Source organism: Onychomys torridus, chromosome 1 (genome assembly GCF_903995425.1).
Source record: "Onychomys torridus chromosome 1, mOncTor1.1, whole genome shotgun sequence".
Classification (NCBI taxonomy): domain Eukaryota; kingdom Metazoa; phylum Chordata; class Mammalia; order Rodentia; family Cricetidae; genus Onychomys; species Onychomys torridus.
Genome location: NC_050443.1, coordinates 63,702,404 through 63,718,380, shown reverse-complemented (window position 1 = coordinate 63,718,380; position 15,977 = coordinate 63,702,404). Strand labels below are relative to the sequence as shown.

At 47.8% G+C, this 15,977-nt stretch overlaps 1 protein-coding gene across 3 annotated transcripts in view; it reads left to right on the top strand.

The window, feature by feature from the left end:
- Positions 1–15,977, top strand: part of Il16 (interleukin 16) — a 94,570-nt gene that overhangs the window by 15,815 nt on the left and 62,778 nt on the right. For 2 of the 3 annotated variants that reach the window (XM_036193510.1, XM_036193503.1), the window contains exon 2: positions 7,614–8,026. In XM_036193510.1, the coding sequence (XP_036049403.1) occupies positions 7,715–8,026 (312 nt within the window). In that variant the 5' untranslated portion in view covers positions 7,614–7,714. Of the gene's footprint in view, positions 1–7,613; positions 8,027–8,401; positions 8,442–15,977 lie in introns of those variants that run through there. The other variant, XM_036193519.1, reaches the window with a different exon arrangement.

Below are 15,977 nucleotides of genomic sequence, written 5' to 3'. Positions count from 1 at the left end.
TTCTTTTTTTTTTAAAGAATCCCACGAAGTTCAATTTGTGTTGCCCAGATAATCTTGAGTATGGGGCCCTGGAGTGTAGTTGATCTACCAGGGGTCACATCCTTAAAGCAAACTGACTCTCCTTCTCCGAGCAACTATCCATAGTTCCTCAGACAGGGGTGGCATTTGCTGCCCACTTCCCCCACCCATGCAGGGATTTTCATCCACGTTGGGATTTTGCATGGTTTGAGCCTATAAAAGTCCCGTGCACGCTGTCACAGCCATTTTGAGTTTATGTGTACAACTGCCATGCTGTATCCGGAAACCACCATTTTGTTGTCGGCTTCCACTGCTTCTGCTGGCCCTTACAAACTTCTACCCACTCTCCACAATGATCTCTGAGCTTTGTGGGGAGGGAGTGAAGTAGGTGTCCTATTGAGAGAGGCCTGAGTCTTTAAGTAATAGTTATTAGTTCTTATATTATCTACACAGTCTTTTATTCTGTACACATTGTCTAATTGTGGGTCTCTGTGTTAATCACCATCTACTGCAAGAAGAAGAAGCTTCTCTAAGGAGACTGACAGATCAGTGATCTATGGGTATAATGATAAGCCATTGGGAGTTGGTTTAACACCATGTGTATTTAGTAGAATAATAATGTAGATTCTCCTGTAGGACCTGTGACCTGCCCAGCCATAGGCTAGTGGCCCTGATAACAGTGCCAGGTATAGGCTCCATCTCTTGGAAAGGGACTTAGATCCAATCAGAATATGCGTGGTTACTCGTATAACCACCATTGTATCAGTTGGGCTTTTTTCTGGGCTTATTATACCTTGCGGGGTTCACAGATGGGCGATATTGTTTCATTCCTCCTCCAGTAGAATGCATAGCAACTTGTAGTACTAGGAGAGCTAGCCAGTGGGTTAAGACCTCCAGGTCTGTACCAGATGGCTGAAAATTAGATGTAGCATGTTTGTGTCTCTTAAAGCAAAACCTTTATTTTTCTGACCATAATCTTGAGTTGTGACAGATGAAAAAAGGAACCAAAGACAGAAAACAATTATATAGAAAGGAAGGGATTCTTCTAAACACATCTCCCAGAATTACTCACCTTCCTAAAGTTCGCTGTTTATCCATAAAGGTAATTTTTTTTTGTAAATTAAGACTAAGTCTATACAACTCTTTTATGATATATCTTAGCTTTTCAAGACTCCCACTGTGTTTCTACATGTAGATCCATTTCATCCCTACTGTTGGCTGTGTAATATCCCACAGAACACACCGTTACCTGTTTAACGAAGTCTCCCACTGATGTAACTTTAGACAGTTACTTATATATTTTTTCATTTATCCTTTTATTTTCTATTTTTATTCTATCTTAGTTTCTTTCTCACTTTCTTTTGAGACATAGCCTCTCTGTGTCGCTCTGGCTGGCCTCAAACACACTATATAGACCAAGCTGGCCTCAAACTCACAGAGGTAACCCTGCCTCTACCTCCTGCATGCTTAGATTAAAGGTGTGTGCCACCACGCCTCACCCTCTCTTTCTTATTAATTCAGATAGCCAAGCAAGGTGGACCTTTCTTATCCAGGCTTTCATTTATGCTATTTTGAATATGTGTCTGTCTCTCTGTGTGTGCGAGTATAAAATTTACAGAGCAAGTTTAAGTCCTTGTCTGAATTATTTCCCTCATACCTCCCAGTGGTTAGCATAGCCATCTCCAGTTCATGGGCAGCTAAGCCACACAAGACATGCCTTGGTTAATGCTGCAGAGGTAAGTGGCCCACCCACCATTCAGATAAGGTTACTTCAGAGTCAAGCCTTTGGTGTTCTATTCATAACCTCTCTTGTCATTTCTCTGACTACAAGTGCGCTGTGTGGAGATGCTGTGTGGCTTTATGCAGATGGTCACTCAAAGCATTCTGTAGTGGCATTTCTGCTTGGAGCCTGGAAGTGGGAACGTCATAAGCACCGAGTCATAAACTAGCCTCTCCAGAGTAACAGCAGAGAAATGTGCCTGCTGGAGTTTTTCTAGATTCTTTTTAAGATGAATTACAGGCGTTACTTGTGCCTCGTTTGTATTACTTGCTCAAGGGGAAAATCCTTGGCCATGTGCTCTTGGTCTTGGGTGGTGTCGGGACACCTAAAGATGCCCCAGCCCTGCCTTGGTGACTTAGGACCACCTCTCAGGATGCTGAAAGTTTAGCACCTGTGTGAGATAGTCACACCGGCCTCTTTGGTAGTTTCCAGAGTCCAAAATGTCTTTTTGGATGGCTCTGAAGCTCAAAGGTCAGTTCATGTAGCTTCTAGTCAGCCTTAAGTCACTGGAGTCCTCCAGTCTGTGGTCCTAAGTGGAATGGTTTTCCTGTGTTAGGTCAGGTGTCAGGGGGAGGGGCCTCTGAGATGCTCTTTAGCTATTGATCCACCATATGCAAAGTCCCTGCATTGTGCCACACCTCGGAGTACAGTCTCCTCAGGGATGCAGTAGGGCAGAGGAAGAAAGGTGAGACTAGAATATTCCGGCACAGTCTGCTCGACGAGTGGGAACACTAAGGCCCAGAGACGCTGTCTGTCTTCCTAATCCTGTGTGCAATATATATAGAGAGACACAGAGGGTCAGACTCGGTGGGGGGCCCATGAATTCTATTGAAGACCTTTGCGTAGAAGAAGGGACATTCACCTCTTCCCTTCATTTCTTATCTCTGAATCACTTCTCAGTCCAAGACCAAAAAATATACCCCCTGGGCTGGAATGGCCAGACTTCAAAACTGCCTTTGAAATAGGACACTGTGGGAGAATGCAGAAACTCCACACACATTTATCAAACAGTTCCCCTTTCACCACATGGTGATTTAAAACTCTCTCCAATTTTCCAGCCAGCAAATGATGTTCCCAAATGTAAGGCTGTTCCTTTAGTGATGGCTTTGCCCAGCACACTGGCTGCAGGAGAAGGAGGAGCAGAAGGAGGGAGAGGAAGATGATAGAGGAAGGAAGGAAGCTCAGGGCAGGCAGGGGAATGGAGAAGAAAGGGAGGAGAGGGAGAGGAGGTGAGGCACCGGAGAAGAGGGGGAGGGAAGGCTTACAGACCTTGCTCCACAGCCCGTGGTCTGGAATTTTCTTCAAGGCCTCTAAAGGAAGCAAGTGTCCACTGACCTGCAGTCCTGTCCTGTCCCTTGGCACTGCACTCCATGTAGACGACATCTCAGCTGTGGTCGGCTGTCCTAAGCAACTGTGAGGACAGCAGTCCCCACCCCTCCTTTCCAGGTAGTCTCCTGAAAGATGGGATGAAGTGACCCCATGGAGCATCTTCGTGCTCTGGGAGGCCTGGCATAGAGAGCCAATCCTCTTCTTGTGTTTGGAGGGACACTAGCCAGGACTTGGGAGAGCAGTTTTCTAGTCCTTTGACCTTCTCTGGGCTTGGAGGGGAGGCTGTCCCCTAAGGAATGCCATGTTGAAGTCCTTCTGTGTGTAGGGAACCACAGGGCAGCCTTGTGCAGAACTTGCTAGGGACAGAGGGAACCAGGTAAGACACTGGCAAGGAATTCTGGGGCCGGGGAGCCAAATAGAGAAAGGCTATTGGTTTGAACTTTCAGAGAGTGCTGAGGAGGAGGGTGGCCCAGCTGGCCCCCGGCACCGCTGACATTTGGTTCCATGAGAGAGCAATAGCTGGTTCCAATGTCCTGAGCACAATTACCAAGGCCAAGCTGAGCCACGTGACTGCCATGCTGTGTTTTCAATTATTTCCTCTCCCTGCTTTGTCTCTCCTGGTGCCAGGCCTAGAGGGAAGTCCCTTCCACAGAAGCACAGCTCTGCATTTCAGCCCTGTGTTCCTCTCCCTTTCACACTTTCTGGGATGACAAGGCTCATGTGGAGCAGTCTTTGCTCTTAGATGGAGGATGAATGCCTTGCCCCTCCTCTCCTTCTTCACTCCCATCCCATGGTCCCTGTCATCTCTCAGGGGAGCCCAGCCTTAGAAATGGCCACTCCCTGTAGAAGAGCTTTTTACAGCTGACAGTACTCCGTGGACACATTCTGAAAATATCCTCACGGGACGAGCAGTTTCCACCAAGGAATCTGACCCTTATTTGGTCTAAGTCCTGCGTGCAGCCTGTGTAACCAAGGAAGCCTACAGCTTTACACCTCAACCTCAAAGGGCCCCATAGCTTCTTTGCACTGGAAGATGCCTAGCCAGTGTTTGGTCATAGCTGGGGAACTTGTAGGTTCAGAAAGGACATGGGGAAAAAGGAATGGGGTACATAATTCCAGGGTCTACGGGAATTGTTGGATAAAGACAGCTCTGTTGGATCAAGAACCAGCTGCTACGCATGGGAATGGACAGAGGCGAAGACAAGCTTTGAAGTAGCTTAGGAACTCCTAAGGGCCTAGGAAGTCATTGTGTTCCAGGACTTAGACCTCCAGCAGCCGACTAAATGACTATAATTGCATGAAGATAGATACACTCTTAAGCCCAAACTGGAATATGTTAATTCACATAACAGAATAAATACCATAGCTTCGGGCATGGCTGGATCCAGCTGCTGTATGATAGCATCTAGGCCTGGTTCTGCTAACATTCCACATTCCGTCTGTTCTTCTGTTCTTTGTTCTTCCCTCCACTTCCCTCCCCATCTGCATGACTTCTGAACCTTCCATGTTGATGTCACTGTCCAAACAGTGGTGCTCAGCAACTCCCTCTCAGATCTTCCCTGCCTAGCGTCAGAAAGTCCTAGAAGGGTTTTAACACAAAACCGAGGAGTTTTCAGACTTTCAAATGGCTAATGTGCTGGTGCTGGCTGTGACACACACACACACACACACACACACACACACACACACACACACACACCATATACACAAAACACCCCACACACCACACATCCCACACACCACATACATACACTATGCATGCCCCACTGAGGTTGGTCTGAAAGCAAGGAGGTTCAAATCTAAGTTGTTATCTACAGCGATTCTGGCACTGACCTACCAGTTCTGGGAACTTGAAAGGACAGAGAGTTGAGACATGCTGGAGACGTCAGCCCAAGGGCAGCTGGGATGATTTGGATTTGAAAGGGGATATCTGAAAGAGAGACAAGTAACAGGAAGAAAATGGCACAGAGAACTCAAAGACCGCAAACAGACACAGAGCAATCCTCTCGAGACAAAGCAAGTTTCAGTGGAGAGGTTTGTAGCCTCTGGACTTGGCGATTGGGGCTCTGGACACATGAAATGCAGAACTGATACAGGAGTTTCCATGGCTTTAGGGGAAGGAAGCAAACCCCGGTGCCGGATCTGGAAGCAGTGGCGAGTTAAGGAGAGAAAGAGCAGAGAACAGAGCGTTTATTCAAGAGTACCAGGATGGGGGGGACAGGAGCCAGATTTGTTTGTTTTTCAAGATAGGGTCTTATCTGTCCCAGGGTGGCCTTGAACTCAGTGCATAGCTGAGGCTGGCCTTGAAGTCTTGATACTCCTGTCTCTCTACCTCCCGGATGCTGGGATTACAGGCACCACTACTCCTGGCTCACCACAACATTTAGGGACAGAAGAAGGTTGAGCGTATTCGCACGCTGATCATCCAGACCCCAGGCAGCTGGAGACACTGGGCAAAGGCAGTAGTCGGGGGCTGTGAGGAGCCAGCGTGAAGGTTCCGGCTCTGGCCACACTGCATAGTTTTTATGATGCTCACTGACCCATGCTCTGGCCATCTTTCTGTGACACGAGGGGCAGTGTCAGAGCCCACAAGCCATTTTCTGAGGACTAAGTGGTAGAACAATCAGAACGCTGCCTGGCACGCCACGGTGACATTCTGAAGTAGTCATTTATGAGTGCCCGGTGGAGCTAATACGGAGCTAGCACATTCACTGGCCAGTACTGGAGGCCGTGAAGGTCTCCATGTACCAATCTGCTCAAGAATGGGTGTGGCCTGCAGGACTCAGAAGCCTGCCACCAAGCACAGCTGTCACTGCAGGGCCCCTCCACTGTGGCTGGTGTCCTCCTGTCACGTGAGCTAGAAGGTCAGAGAGCGCAGGGCTTTGCTGCCTCATGAAATGGCTGCTGCTGAGTTACGTTCTTTTTTGTAATATTTATTTCTTTATTTAGTGTGTGCATATGTATGATTACGAACATATACACCATAGTCCATGTGTGGAGTTTAAAGGTCAGAGGACAACTTGGAAGAGTCAGCCTTCTACTGTGTGGGTTCCGGGATCAGACTGAGGTCCTCAGGCTTAGTGGCTTCATTGGCTGAGACACTTCATCTTGTCAGCCCAAGATGCAATGGTGCTTTTGGTCTGTTTTTGTTTTTGGTTTTTTATAAAATTTTGTGTGTGTGTGTGTGTGTGTGTGTGTGTGTGTGTGTGTGTGCCTACCTGTAATCCCAGTGTTGTGAAGACAGATAGAAGATGGCACCTGGTTCACTGTCCAGGGAGGTTAGCCAAATAGGAGAGCTCTGGGTTCAGTGAGAGACCCCCATCACAAAAAACAGGTGGAGAATGGTAGAGAAAACATCAGATGTTGATCTCTGGCATGTGCATGAGCGTGTGTGTGTGTGTGTGTGTGTGTGTGTGTGTGTGTGTGTGTGTGTGTAAGCCAGGTGTTTCAGACAGTATCCTAAGAAGGCATTCTCTTTTGGGGGACATGTGAAGGTTCCTACACCATGAAACATCGGAAGCTCTTTGCATCTCTCGATTCCATCCAGTATGAGCACAAACAGCAGGATGGGTTGCCAAGAGCATCTCCACAGTTTGTCGTTTTGGCAGCAGGCTTTATTGGGTGGCTTGTACTGAAATCAGAACTTAGTTGGCAACGGCATCAGGATGCTCTGCCACCTATCTCATGGACACCAATCCGTGGGAGGTGCCTCTGGGCAAAACTGTGCTGGGCTGTGGGCCTGATAGGGGAGCCAGCCTGGAGCTGGGAGACTGGGAGAATGAACCAGTAGGGACGGCTGACACTACCTGTCACATTGGTCAGAGTGTGACCTTGGGCCTGAGGAAGTGCACGTGTGTTTGTCAAGAGCCAGCTGTGTGCAGAACCTTCTGCGCTCACCCCAGCCACAGCAAGCTGGCCTTTAGAAGACTCCAGTCTTCAGATCTTCACCTGGGATAAGAATGGATCAGTGGTCACTGGGCTGAGTCCTGGGCTCTAGGGTTCCTTTGGAGACACTGTAAAAGATACTAAAGAGTACAAGGGGACCAGGGCAGTGAGCTCCATCTTCCTTGACCTCCTCCTTGCTCAGCTTTACAGACGATAGAGTTTCATTTAAAGATTAGCTTCCAAGTTTAAAAGCCCTACAAAGCCACAGTCCCTGGGAGCAATTCAATTGCTAAATCTTTCCCCATAACTCTGATTCTTAGCTTTTTTTGCTAGCATCCTGGATTAAATGTCTCTTCTCTGTTCCTCAGTTTCCCTGTCTGTAGGATGAAGGTTTGGATAACGAGTTATGGCTTGGTCTTTGTGTGCCTGAGACGTGGAGAGGGTGTTCACTAACTCCTGAGTTAGCTAAGCTCCATTTGGCCAGCAGACTGGCTGGGTCCAGGGATTCATCTGCTCTGCTTCATTGGCACCCTCAGCTCAGTCCCAGAACTTGAGCTGGCAGCATGTCACACCACTTCTTCCCATTTCTTCTTTCCTCCAGGGACTCATGCAGTGGCAGCTAAGGCCAGTTCAGCTGCCAGTCAGCGGCCAAGGCCTGGAGAACAGGAGAGGAAGAAGCGTGGCCTCGTTTCCTCTCTAAGGATGGAGCCCCACAGCCACTCCGGAAAGAGCCGGAAATCCACAAAATTTCGCTCCATTTCCCGTTCCCTGATTCTCTGTAATGCCAAGACCAGCGATGACGGTTCTAGCCCTGATGAGAAGTACCCCAACCCATTTGAGACTTCGCTGTACCAGGGCAAGGAGGGTTTCTTTCACTCCTCCATGCCACTGGCAGACACGTCGGAAGCTGGGCTCAGCAATATTCCAGACCTGGCACTGGCCTCGGAAGCTGCTCAACTCCAAGCAGCTGGGACTGATCGCGGCAAACACTGCAGGAAGATGTTCTTCATGAAGGTATGGCCAAGATCTGCGGCTCTGGCAGGGCCATGAGTTAGTCATTGGATCCATTTAAGCAAAAGCAGAAAAGCAAGAAGTTTTCATTCTGAACAGCAACGAGGGAAAAGTTGAGACAGGACCACCTAGAGCTCATGGCAATGGGCTTGGTAGTAAGTTGGGTACCACCAACATTCTTCTCTGAGATATTTGGTGAGAGGTGGTATCATTTGGAGATAGACTGAGCCTAGATCTCTGGTGAAAAATACCAGCTGCAGTAGCTCTCTGCATCACCCAAGCATCCCTGGGTAAAGTATAGACAGGTCAAAACACACCTACCCTTCATACTCAGAGCGGTAGGCAACTGGACACAGGAGAGGCCTTGGGAAAGCAGGCTAAGAAGCATGGATGGAAAACTAGCTTCCAGATTGCAACTGTGAGTGTTTTCCAGGTCCCTTCAGTCAATTGCAATGTCAAGTGTTTTGGGTTTGAGAATGTTATCCCCCGTTAGATGATTGTCCTTCTGCGATGAAAATTGTGGGGATATGGGGCATCCAGGCTAAAGATGTGTTGTAATTATTCCCTTAAGAGTGCCATAATTTTGCTTTTGTGCCATCTATGGAAGGAGAGACTTCTCAAGTATCCAAAGAGTCCTGGACCTGGAGTTGTTGCTGCCCACAGAAAATGGGCAGGACCCAAGGGTTTTCTCCCATAGCTTATTGCCAAGACCCTAAGGCAGTCATGTGATCAAGCAGCAGATAGAGAAGACATTCTGCTGTCTTGGTGAAATCTGGTACTTTTGTACACACTGACTATCAGGAGGGAACTTACTCTTGAGTACTTATCTAATATGTAGCATCAGGCCACACTATGGAGCAGTTAGAGGTGGTTATCCTAGTAACATCTAGACACAAGCATCATCCTCCTTAAGGTCCTGCTTAGAGTAGGCTGTGCCATCACCTTGAGGTTGACTCCTGATGAGCCTTGAATTCATCTTATGGAGTAGAAGACAAAGCCAGTGTCTTGATGGGATTCAGGTAAGCTGAGCAGGCTCTCAGCTGGCCATGAGTGAGGAGAGATTTACTCACCCAAGAGTTTGTTTGTTTAGTGACAGGATTTCATATATCACAGACTGGTCTTGACTTTCCTATGTAACCGAGGAAGATCATGAGTATCTCATTCTCCCTTCGCTACCTCCCCAGCAATGAGATTGCAGGTGTGTGCCACCACATCTGTTTCTGCAGTGCTGGAGATCAAATCTAGAGTTTCCTGCATAAGCATTTTACAACCAAGTTACATCTCCAGCCCGAGAGTCAAGTTTATTAATCACAATAGGAACTTGTGCAGATGACAGCCCAGGTAAGTGAGATTCCAGCATCACTTAGGGGATCTCACCAACTCCTAGTGCGGACTTTATTAATGCACTTCTATTTAATCACAAGGCATTCTGTGAGTGCCTACTATGTGCTGGGCTCTGTTGTGATCTGGATCCTGCCCATTGCGAACCTGCTTAGAGTGTAAGCTATACTCCAAGAGGAGTGTGGGGCTGCAGAAGGAGGGGAAAAATAAGGAGCATGTCTCCAGGGGTACTGGCTCTCCTTCCTTCAGGTAGTATTTACCTAGTACCTAACTGGAGCAGGCACTATGTGATGAATTGCCCTTGTATGGCTTGCATCTGGCCAAGGGATGTAGATGTCAACAACTTAATGCATGGTACAGCATTTGATAGAGAAGGGCCATGAAGAAACATTGAACAGGACAAGGGGTGTGTGGAGTGATAATCAGGCACATCGGTGCTGTTTGTGAGACGTGATCACAAAGCCTTCTCTACCAACCAGATCCTCGATCAGGAATCTTTGAGCTGAGGAGTGTGACCATTTCAGCAAGAGCATCACAGACAGAGGGGCAGCACATGCAACAAGGGGAAGAAAAGAATATCCTAGGAGTGTTCAGGAGGCTGATTCAAGAGGATGGCTGCAAGTTAAGGACCAGCCTGGGCTACATAGTAAGTTTAATTAGCCTGGGATAGGCAACATTTGGCCCAAGGGGAAAAAAGTAAATAAGAAAGAAAGTATGTTGTGCACATCAGAAAGTCTAGAACATGATGGGCAGAGAGTAAATGGAAGAACAGCAGGATGGGCAGCCAAAGTAGTGCCAGGGTCCTAAACAGGGCTGTGGCAAAGCATTGCAACTTTATTGTAAGGGTGGGAGGCAGGAAAGGGACGTGATCAGGATGTTTTAACAGGAGCATTGAGGGGCCTGGCAAACAGTGATGGGAGCCTTCTCAGGAGGCTACAGTGATAAGCCAGGGCAAGAATGATGTGGGTTAAACTGAGGTAGTGGTGGCAGGTCCTAGGAAATAGTCATGTGAGCCGGGCAAAGCTAGAAGGGCTTGTTGATGGGGGATGCAGAGTGTGAAGACGTGAGAGGAGTCACTTCCAGCTGCGTGTTTGGCCAGAGCGGCAGCTCAGAGAAGGGATGCGTGTGAGAGCGAGAGGTGGGGACTGGAATAAGACCAGGAGAAGCAGATGGACTCCCAGAACGAGGTACCATTTCTCTAGGCAGAAGATGCTGGAAAGGATTCCAGGTGGAGAAAACTGCTCAAGCAAAGAGCTAGAGGAGAGGACGCTGGAGAGAGCTTGGTCTTTCCGTGTCCACTAGGCACAAATAGGCCTGTCCAGGGCTCCATTGATGGACCTGTCCAGGCGAGGTATTGGGGGAGGGAGGAAAATAGAAAGAGACCATAGATAGTAGTAAAAACCAAAACCAAAACAAATAAAAACTTTCTTCCTTATCCTTTGTTAATTCTCATGTGCTATATTCACCACTCCTTGGTCTTCCAAGACCCTAGGTAGGAGGTAGTCATAGCCTCATCCTTAACGGCATGAGGTGGGGGTATGGGCTCACTGCGCCGATGGTCTGGGTTGGAATCAAATTTGCCTACATACTATGTGTCTGATCGTGGACAATTCATCTTTCTCCCTTGCACCCCAGTTTTCTCATGTAAGAAACTGAGAATGCTAGTGATAGAACACGCCATACGTGGGTTTTGAGAAGACAAAACCAGGTGTTCGCAGGTTCATCTGTGCTGATTCGGTGGGCTTAGCAACTGCTTGATAGATGCCGTCATCTCTGTTCTCAAGGATGAAAACTTTGTTTCTGAGTAATTAAGTAATTAATGAATTCGGTAGCGTTTATTAAGTCCATTCCAGTGTGCCAGGCAACACTCAAGAGTTGTGGCTTTAGTGGTGCTGTAGGCTAATGATGGAGACAGGGGCAGACCAGACCACTGCAGTTTCTGTTGTGGTCAGGGCAGAGCATGGATATAGAAGACTCCTGAATTTGGAGAGGACTATCGTAGTGGGGATGACTATGGGAATCTGGGTGGGTAGGGCTGAAGTTTGGACCATAACAAGATGTGACAGGAATCATGGGCTAAGCTGAGTCTGGGAAGAGTGAGACAGGGTACAAACTGAGTCAAGATTGGAGAGAGAGAGAGGCCGGGCAGTGATGGCGCACGCCTTTAATCCCAGCACTCGGGAGGCAGAGCCAGGCGGATCTTTGTGAGTTCGAGCCCAGCCTGGTGTACAGAGCAAGATCCAGGAAAGGCACAAAGCCACACAGAGAAACACTGTCTTGAAAAACCAAAAAAAAAAAAAAAAAAAAAAGAGAGAGAGAGAGAGAGAGAGAGAGAGAGAGGGGTACTGTCTGGCTGGGGGTTGGAGATATGTTCCCTGTTAATCGAGCGCATGTGTGTCTTAAAGACCCATTAATGTGTTGCAAGCAAGTGAGATTTTGATTGTTTGAGCCCCCCCCCCCTTTTTTTTTTATCAAAGATGCCAGGTCAGGAAGGTCAAAGGCCATAGCTTGTCCCAGTCGCTTTTGTGGGGACCCTTGAGAACAACTCAGGTCACCAACTTCTTCCTTCCAGCAGGGACATTCTGGTCCCTCCCTTGGGCTCCCTGCTTCTCCTCAACAGAAGCTCCCTCTACTCAGGCATGACTCAGTTGGCCCAGATGGACTTCTCAGCTTCCAACAGTGCCATGGTTACACTGCGCTCAAAACAACATCTGGAAGAGACCCTGTGACGTCAGCCCCTGCTCTAGAAGCGCCTAATGTGAAACTTGAAGAAGAGGAAGTTGTATAAAGAGCCAACTTGAAAATTTTTTTTTTGAAAGGAAGCATCATTGGAGGGTTGTGTGTGGCACACCCAGCACTGAGCTGATTCCTGCCCACGGATGTGCAAAGCCGGTGGAGATGGCTGGAGTTACAATCAGAGTGTGAAGGAGCCTGGGTAGTACACCGAGGCCCTAGTGGCCACTCGCTCCAGGGCCAGCTTTCCAAAGGAACCTTGGTCCACCAGACCTATAATGTTTACAGGAGGAAGTGAGAGGATTTCCTTAACACTTCAGACTGGCTGGCTTTTTTCACATAAAAACTGGTTTTTAATTTTTTTCTTCCTTCCTTCCTTCCTTCCTTCCTTCCTTCCTTCCTTCCTTCCTTCCTTCCTTCCTTCCTCCCTCCCTCCCTCTCCCTCCCTCCCTCCCTCCCTCCCTCTTGCTTGCTTGCATTCTTTGAGTTTTGTGGACAAAGATGATCTTGAATGTTTGATCTTCCCGCCTTTGACCTCTGGGGCATACCCTACCACACCCAGTTTAAGCAGGGGTGAGGATCAGACTTCATGCTAAGCAAGCATTCTACCAGCTGAGCTATATTTCTAGCCCCAAAGAGTATTTTTAAAAATGTCTTTTGAGCAGTTTATCAAGGCCAAGGAAAGAAAGCTAAGCCAGAGAAGGACACTCCCTTCCTCCCTCCCTTCCTCCTCGTCCCTTCTCTCTCTCTTCCTTCCCCTTCAATATTTGCTTCCAGTCTCTACAAAAACTGGATTTTCACATGCTCTATTATATGGAGCAAAGAAACAAATCTGGGGCCTGGAAGAAGGCTCAACAATTAAGAGCACTTACTTTTCTTTCAGAGGACCCAGGTTCTATTCCCAACACATACATGGTGGCTCATAACCACGTCAGTTTGCAACTTCAGTTTGAGGGGATCCAACCTCTCTTTTGGCCTTCATGGGCACCAGGAAAGAATGTGGTGCACAGATATACATGCAGGCAAAACACCAATAAGATTTTTAAAAATTTTTAAAGAAAAAAAATTGGTGCTATACCTTCAGGAGGCTTGTGTAGAGATGACAATTGTAGATGTAATGAATCCTGTCCCTTCTTCCAAACTGCTCATACCGTGTTCTTAGTGAACAGCTCCATGAAGAGCTATTATGTCCCAGACAGACACTTCCAAGCTAATGATTTCTCAGCTTTCTGTGGTATTCTGTTATAACACACACACACACACACACACACACACACACACGCACACGCACGCACGCATGCACGCACGCACACGCACACGCACACGCACACGCACACGCACCATGTATAACAGAATACCACAGATTAGATAAATTGCAAAGAAAAGAAGGCTTGGGGGATGGTCAAATTCACTTAATGTCAGAACTGAGGAGGGGGGAGGCAGGAGAATTTTGAGTTGTTGGCATGGCTTATCTTTATTTCTCTCTTTATCTTTAACTTGTACTCATACATTCAAGGCACAGGTTACATAAGCAGCACACAATTATTTACATTCGCCTGGATTTAGTGTCACTCCAGGTGTGTTTACACTATGTCTACCATCTTGTCATTTGGTTTCTAATTGTCTTGAGTATTTTATGTTGTTCTCTCTCTTATCATCTTTTAGATTAACGTATTTGTTACATCTTCTTTTGGTTTAATTTGCTAGTTATGGATTTTCTTTAACTATTTTTATCACCGAAATAAATAAAAAATACACTCTAAACATTATACTCTTATTTAAACTGGTACTTTATGACAGCACCCAATCAATACTAAGAATGTGGAACACCCGGTTCCATCGATATTGCTGCCATGCATTTCCAAGCATATTGTTATTATTACTCTGCGAGTCACCTGTTCATCTGCAGAGATGCTCGTGTTTATCCCTCCACCACTATTTCTTCCCATCTTTCTGTGTCTCACTGAGGTCTTTTCTGACTGAAACAGCCTTGTCTTCAACAGGGGCAGGGCCTGAGCTAAGAGCACAGATGACACCCTGAAGCTAACTGTCTAAAAAGTTCAATCAAGGTAAAGATTGAAAATGTATTCTTCTGCCATTCCACTTTGACAAGCAGACCTCCACAAGAACTTGCAGACCAGTTTCAATTAAGGGCTTGGACTTCTCAGAGTCCTGCCCTGGGTGCTGGGAGGCCCATCTTGACTCTTGGCCATCATCCTCTGTCTGGCCAACCCCTGCTGTCCATCATCATAAGGACCTTAGGTGGAAGCAAGTGGTCCCCAGCAGTTCCCTATTCGCTGCTCTTCTTCAGCCCTGAGATGTTCATGCTCATGCTGAGATCCACTCTGGATGGCACACACCTCAGAGAGAGAGAGGGGATTGGCACACAAGTGCTCCTGATGGAATTTGATGCCATCACCCACAAGTGCTCTTCACCTTCTTCTGGCTGGATCTTAGCAGGTCACCATATTGTCCTGTTTGCTCACTTGGTACTCTTTGGAGTTGGTCCTCTTTTTAAGGTACAGTGGGACACAGACTGTGTTGGGACTGGGAACTGGTACAGAGTAATTGCCCTATAAATACTTAAGGAGAGAACTATGTATGAATCGGCACCGTGAGGCCACCTTAAGACAGTCGACAGGCATAGCCCCTTTCTTGAGCCAACTGTGGGGTTCCATTGGACATTCCGTCAGCATCCTCTGGCTGGGATCTAGTCAGTGGTGCTCAGTCCAGGAGGAGGACAGCAGTCTGGAAGCCAGACACGTGCTGTGGGGGTGGGGTGGGGAGGCCATCCTACCTCTAGAGCGGTCTCCCTGGAAGGATGTGAAATGCTTTGATCCACAGTGTGGCACATCCTGCTTCTCTTTACAGATTTAAAACACTGGTTAGACAAAGTCACCACTCATGTACCGTGACTCAGTGGTGGTGTATGGGAATCAGCTCAAATGTCTGCATCTCTGGCATGTGCTGTGGGTGCAGAGAGTAGGGGAGGTCCAAGGCTGGGCAGACCAGTTCCTTCACTGCTCTGCCTATGAGCAGCCCAGTCTGTGGCTTGAGGCCTAGGCTTTCTTGACAAGCAGGAAACCCGATACCCTGGCTGCTTGTCTCTTCCTGCCACAGAAGAACCACTTGTGGGTACTGAGAGCAGTCACTGTGAGGGAAGCTTGGGCTTCCAGGACTCCCACGGAGCTGCTGGGTCCCCAGAGTATATGGGAGGACACAGAGGGAGGCAAGGGTGGTCCATGCGCAGGAAGTGGGGAGGGACAGCCCACAGGTATGATTCATGCCCACTTGCTGATGCTCACCCAAATTCCATGTGATTTCTAGTTGTTTCCAATGCTAGAAGACATTTGGAAATGTTCCCTTAGAAGTTGACTTCATAGGCTGGCATTTTGAATCTCATTGGTTTTTTTTGGCAAGACACCGTTTGGCTAGTAAAGAGTTTTCCTGGGTAGGAGAATAACAGAAACTGGGAAGAATCGGGGAAGCAGCTACCTTTCCAGCTCTCCTCTTCATCATTGTCCTTTGCATGTAGGTTACAGCCCCTCTAGGCTTCTCCCCACCCCTGCACACAGTCTGCGCCTTCTCTCCTTGTGTGTTAGCCAGCTTTCCAGGACTGTATCAGAACACCCAAGAGAATCAACTCAAAGGTAGAAAGGCTGATTTGGGTTCGTGAATCCAGAGGTCTCAGCTCACAACTGTTCCGGTTGCTCTTGGGCTCATGGTGGGGTTAGAGCATCCTGGTGGTGGAAGCTTGTGATAGAGGATGGTGTTCACCAAGTAGCAGATGGAACAAGGAGCAGGGTGAGAACCAGAGTCGGGGGGTTGGCAGCTTGCTTTGGCAGCCAAGTCTCTCCTTCCAAGGCCAGCGAGCTGCAAA